The following is a 6,372-nucleotide window of genomic DNA, read 5'->3' as shown; positions in this document are numbered from 1 at the left end:
CCAACAAAATTAAACTTTTTTCGAGTTTTGCAATACCTGTTGGGTGATTCTTATACACTTTGTCATCCTAAAACCGAATCTGAAAGTAGAATTGCTCCATCACGCAACGTTTTCGAAAAATTTTGGTTTTTGTAAAAATGCCCGATTTTGATACGAAACGACGTGTTACGCAAAAACTACATACGCGAGAAAGTTCAAATTTGAGTCAAGAGATAGAGGGGACTCTCCTCTACATATTCATATAGTCAATTATATTTTTATGTACTTTCTAATAGTTGTAAATGGTTGTTAAAGTTTGAAAATGTGCCGACGCGGGTACTTTGTACGCTCTATTTTTGTATTTATGTGAAAAATCCTTTATCTAGCAGGAATTTACTATACAGGAATGCATTCCACAGACATTTCTGGTAAAGAAACCATTCACAAAAAGTATTTGGTTCCCTTAATTGCAGCCTTTTCGCGACTCGCCAGGGCCGTCGCTATGCGTAGTCGACGTTGGTACCACTCAAGTATGTCTTTCCTTACTATGCTTAATTAAATACATTTTTTTTGTCTTTTTGGGTGCCAATCATTACAAAAGATGATAAAAATACGAGTTATATTGTGGGCATTTCCTACGAGGGTACATTTTATTGCGCCGGGATCGTAAACCGGAGACCTTCGGCGGGCCCAATTCATGGAGCGGGACTCCCGGGCATCTGCAACCCAAATGTGGATGAGTCCGAGCCATGTGGCGAGCAGTGCCCGGGGGCCCCGAAGTTTACAACCCTTGGGTTTTTCCAGCACCCCGGCAGGCAGCCGGGGTAAGCTAGGATTCACCCCTCCATAGCCTCTAGGAAAATTAAGGAGAACCGAAGACTCGACAGATTCCGAGCAACCTCCGTTTCGAGCACTTCGACAAGTAAAGATATTTTTTGGGAAGTTTCGCAGTTCGTTATTCCGCCCCGTGACACCCATCCTCGGCAAAAATCCAATCCACAATATTCACATTTCATTGTGGAAATGCTTAATAAAGAAAACTTAATAGAAAAACTTACCTATTTCTGATGTAAACAAATTAAAAATGTTTCCGCCTTGCTTGACGTTCGTTCCTGGTATCCCGATTTTCAATAATAAGTGCTGTAACGTGGACCTCCACTCGCCGCGTGGGAAGGCGGGGGCGGGGTCCACTCCGGGAATTTATGGGCTCAGAGGCCGGGCCGCGTACGGCCGTGAATACGCGGTCCTCCCGGTACTAACAGATTCCCGAAGGTTCTCGGAAATCGCAAAGAGCCTGCTGCTCGGGCGCCAGGCACCGGAAGGGTGCCACGCGAAACGCGGACGAAGTCCGCCCTTCGCCAAAGCTGGGGGCGGGAGGTGAACCTTCGGGAACCGCGAGAATGTCGAGAGGCGCGTAAAGGGTCGGGGGTTCGGACACGGAAAGGAGCGAGGACAGCCCTCACGGCCGGGCGGACCGCGCAGGTAAAAAGATCGATAGTCGGGCTGGGCTCTACAATTTTATTGGCGTCGGATCTTACAAAGCCACGGCCACGTGGCCGCACCCGAGAGCCCGCGCTCTTCGTACAAAGTTTGCGATAAGGTGGAGGGTTCGCACGCGCTGTTGTCGATCGGTAAAATACGCCGCGGGGGTGCGGTAGATCGGCACGAGAATTGCCCCTCGCCGAAGCGAGGGATTCGCGGCACGCAGGTGGTCGGCGCGATTACGGTATGACTGCGCGGCGCGGTTTCGGTTCCGACGGACGGCGAACGCTCGGCGAAAACTTCACGATAGGCTACGCGACGGCTCGATAGGAATAACGCGAGAAGTAACGTAACGGACGGACGGTTGCAAACGTTAACGGCGGCAGCTCCTCCGAGGAAGACTTCTGCACGGTATTTTTCCGGGAACCCGGTGCCGCGGCTCAAAGTACCGATGGATTCGAGACGAACGAGACGCGATATTACGCGCCCGACGGGCGATCCGCGAGCTCGCGTTGCCGCGAGGGTACGGAATCGTCGTCGGCCGACCTCGTCGGTTCCCCGGTAGAGCCAGGCGAACCAACTCGCGAAAAACAAACGAATACGGTCACTTAGGGGACTCACCGTTCCTCTCGATATAATTCCGCCTTCGGTCGCGGTTCTGCCCGTCTCGCTCGGGATGGTCTCCGGTTTTCTACGCTCGACTCGTGACGGGATCGAGATCCTGGGACCGCTGCAGCTCGGTAGTAGAGTGCACGCACTTCGCGTTTACGGCAATCGGTATTAATAATGCGGTATCACAAACTACACGGCAGTCTGCGCTGGCTCGGTATTTTCCGGGTGCGACTCGGTACGGAAGTCACCGCGACAGTAATTCCTCCGGGTCCGTTCGCGTTACGACAGGGTCCTCGTATCCCCACTCCGCGCCCTAGTCCGGCTTTTCCTCTAATAGGGCGCGCGACTGGCGCGAAATTCGTAACCCGCAGGATCGTGCCTACGTCGGGTCCTTGGGCCCCAGACCTTACGCGAAAATCATCCCAAAATTGGAACTCGGGGTAGATCCGCGATCTCCCCCGGTATGGAGGAGGGGGGCGCCTACACCACCCTCGCCGAGGCCCCTTGCAAATGGCTGATTGTTGAACTGAGCAAATGAACTCCCGTTGATTCGGGAGTTCCTCGGGGAGCGCTTCCTAACCTATCGAGCCGTGGTTCTATTCGCGATAACGTTGTTTTCGGGCAGTCCGGTCCCTTCGTTCGGTTGTTTGGGGCGCCAAGGGGCGACGTGATTTGTGCAACGTCACAGTGCCCAGCAGTAATCAGCAAGCATCCGCACATAAGTCTTTTCCTTTGTAACGTTTTTCCATTGTTGAAATATCTTGATGAAAGAATAATGCTGGAATAATATTCCTTGTTTTGATTTTAAAATAATTTCGTCATGAATATAACAAAAACAGTCCGGCTGATTTATACACTTCCGCGAGATTTTATCGATTTAATATAGAGCGATCTATGTCTTAATTATGTACTTCGATCAATAAAATCGATAAAAAAAGTCCCATTTACATAGTGTTTGGACTTATTTTAATCGTGTGATGTATTCATTACCGATAGTACGCGCGTAATTAAGCAGCACGGGTAGTAGCGCCGATCTACCCACCTGACGAATCGATATGCATCGTCAGTTACGTGTCGGTGACGTTCGAGCGTAGAAACTCCGGCACCGTCGTTAAGCGTAGCCAGAATATATTGTAATATGTGTCTAAGTATAGTAGTAACATAAATATAATAGTAACATAAAACATTACAAATCGGAAGAATCTTGAATGTCCATTGGTATTACAATTATAAAGATAAGACAACAATTACTGAAAATAAAATTTTCCAGTCACCGCATTGCTGCGGTCAATTTTCTTTATTAAGCATTTCCACAATGAAATGTGAATATAACTCGTATTTTTATAATCTTTTGTAATGATTGGCACCCAAAAAGACAAAAAAAATGTATTTAATTAAGCATAGTAAGCAAAGACATACTTGAGTGTTACCAACGTCGACTACGCATAGCGACGGCCCTGGCGAGTCGCGAAAAGGCTGCAATGGCCGTCTGGCGCGAACGCGTCGCACACGCTGTCAATTAACATTTTCTGATCCTTCTCGTACATTAAGGGAACCAAATACTTTTCGTGAATGGTTTCTTTACCAGAAATGTCTGTAGAATGCATTCCTGTATAGTAAATTCCTGCTAGATAAAGGATTTTTCACATAAATACAAAAATAGAGCGTACAAAGTACCCGCGTCGGCACATTTTGAAACTTTAACAACCATTTACAACTATTAGGAAGTACATAAAAATATAATTGACTATATGAATATGTAGAGGAGAGTCCCCTCTATCTCTTGACTCAAATTTGAACTTTCTCGCGTATGTAGTTTTTGCGTAACACGTCGTTTCGTATCAAAATCGGGCATTTTTACAAAAACCAAAATTTTTCGAAAACGTTGCGTGATGGAGCAATTCTACTTTCAGATTCGGTTTTAGGATGACAAAGTGTATAAGAATCACCCAACAGGTATTGCAAAATTTTTTTGGTGTTGGACAGTGTAATCTGCAGGACATTCCCAGCACGTCTTCTTTATCCGTGCCTGTCAGTAATAATAATAATGAAAGTCTGCTTAATATTCCCACCACATCTTCATTCACGCATGATCTACCTCTTCTACCTCTTCATGCGATGATGTGGTTTGGGAGTCCGCTGGTAATGTTTCAGAAGTATCATTTCGTGATCGTTTGGCATCTTGCTTTGTGGACAATAATTTAACGCACACTCAGGGGAACAACATCTTATCTCTTCTACGTACCCATTCGTGTTTTTCTAGTTTGCCGAAAGATATAAGAACGCTCATTGGTACACCTTGTACCAGTGTGGTCACCTCTGTGGTAGAACCAGGAGAGTATGTTCATTTTGATGTAGAGTTGAAAATAGTTAAACAGTTATCGCAATGTTCTCCAGTAATTCCTGGAGAGTTGCAATTGGATTTTCATGTGGACGGATGTAGTTTAGATAATTCCAATACAATTCAAATTTGGCCTATTCAAGTCAGAATTGTAAATATCTTAAATAGTAAACCCATTGTAGTAGGGATTTATAAAGGCACCCAAAAACCCAAGGATTGTAACAGTTATCTTCAAAAATTTGTCTCTGACATAAACTTGATAATTTCAAATGGAGGCATTACGTTCCACGAGAAAAAAATTCCAGTCGTATTAAGGTGTTTTATTGCTGATGCACCAGCTCGAGCCTTTATACTTCATCACAAAGGCCATATGTCTCATCGACCTTGTTCCAAGTGCAAAGTTTGTGGTACACAGGAAAGAGGTCGTCAGGTTTTCAATGGTATTACACATCCTTTACGAAGTGATGAAGAATATACCAGGTGTTCCGATGAGGATCATCATAAAGATGGTCAAAGTCCATTAGCTTTGATGCCAATAGGAATGGTATCACAGATGCCATTCGAGTATATGCATCTCGTATGTCTAGGTGTCATTAAAAAATTGTTATCTGCCTGGGTGTGTGGCAAATATTCCCCATTTTCAAAATTATCTTCTCGACAAATTTTCACAATCTCAGAGAGAATGAGAAGGGTCAATAAATATTGTCCATCCGAGTTTGCAAGGCGTCCTAGATCAATAGATTTATTTTGCAAATTTAAAGCAACAGAATTTCGGCAATTTCTTTTGTATACTGCTCCAGTTGTCACCTATGGAGTGCTGAAGGATAATGTATATCGACACTTCTTGTTTCTGCACAGTGCCATAATGGTTTCACAGGTTTTTGTTAGCAAATATTTAAAGTTTGCAGAAGGAGCTTTGCAACTATTTGTTCGTCGTTGTGAAAAGTTCTATGGCCCAACTTTTAATTCTTATAATGTCGACGGTCTTCTCCACTTGGCGGATGACGTCAGACGTTTTGGTACATTAGATTCATTTTCTGCTTTCCCGTATGAAAGCAACATGTCCATTTTTAGAAAATATTGCAGAAAGCCAGGACAACCCCTTCAACAATTTTTTAATAGAATGAGAGAGATAGAACATCATGGCAGTAATAAGGGAGGTGGTGATTCTTCAACCACCATTCAGGCATCTATGATGTTTCATAATAGTAGTGGTGCTATTTCTTACCGCAAACTTCAAATTCACAGCTTATTGGTTGGCACAGACGAGCGCGATAATTGCTGCATTTTTCACGATGGCACAGTTTGTATAATTTCATCTATTAGTCCCCATGAAAATTCTTTTCGCTTAGGTGTACAAAGATTTCTACAAGTTGATGCATTCTATGATATCGCCTTGTTATCTCCAGCACTAGAAATTTTTAAATGCGATACTTTGAGCACTGAAATAACATATGTTAGCCAGGAAGATGTTAGGGCAAAATGTTACCGAATGCCATTGGAGGCCATGAACGTTTCCAACGAATCGTCGACGGATGAAGAAGACGATAACATATTGGGAATGTCCCAGTTGGTTATCGCTGTGCTGGTTCATTTTGAAACAGTATAATTTATTCCAAGTTGCACATCGTACATTACATATTTCTCGTGTTATGATAAATTGTAATGTTATTATATATAGATACGAGAGAAATAAGATACGCATGGAAAACAAATAACTTTATGTTATAATCAATAATATCTTCCGTGCAGTATTGTATAGTATTATTTTAGTACTCTAAACTTTGTAACGGTACGCGTCTCGCTCGGGATGCGTAGCGAGACGGGTAAGCCCTCCCCGGATTGGCTCAGCGGCCAGGGTTCTTTGGGGAGGGGGGTGACAGGTAGTTAAATGAGACACCTGGTTGAAATAATAAAACTAAACAGAATTTATTGCATCCACGGCGGTTTGGCCGATT

The 6,372-nt window shown here is 44.2% G+C and overlaps 1 protein-coding gene across 1 annotated transcript; it reads left to right on the top strand.

Annotated features, from left to right (window-relative positions):
• The first annotated feature begins 2,247 nt into the window (after positions 1 to 2,247).
• Positions 2,248 to 6,023, top strand: LOC143363274 (uncharacterized). Its single transcript, XM_076803885.1, has 2 exons — positions 2,248 to 2,328; positions 4,209 to 6,023. The coding sequence occupies exons 1-2, from the start codon at positions 2,248 to 2,250 to the stop codon at positions 6,021 to 6,023; spliced, it is 1,896 nt and encodes a 631-aa protein (XP_076660000.1).
• Positions 6,024 to 6,372: the final 349 nt, after the last annotated feature.

The sequence above is a fragment of the Halictus rubicundus genome, unplaced genomic scaffold (assembly GCF_050948215.1).
Source record: "Halictus rubicundus isolate RS-2024b unplaced genomic scaffold, iyHalRubi1_principal scaffold0029, whole genome shotgun sequence".
NCBI lineage: Eukaryota > Metazoa > Arthropoda > Insecta > Hymenoptera > Halictidae > Halictus > Halictus rubicundus.
The sequence above is the reverse complement of the archived record's forward strand: the minus strand, read 5'-3'. Positions and strand labels throughout refer to the sequence as shown.

Coding starts and splice junctions, on each gene's coding strand:
- LOC143363274 (XM_076803885.1), top strand. CDS start 2,248: ATGCGGTATCACAAACTACACGGCAGTCTGCGCTGGCTCGGTATTTTC. Junction 2,329..4,208: donor GTACGGAAGTCACCGCGACA/GTAATTCCTCCG, acceptor GTGGTTTGGGAG/TCCGCTGGTAATGTTTCAGA.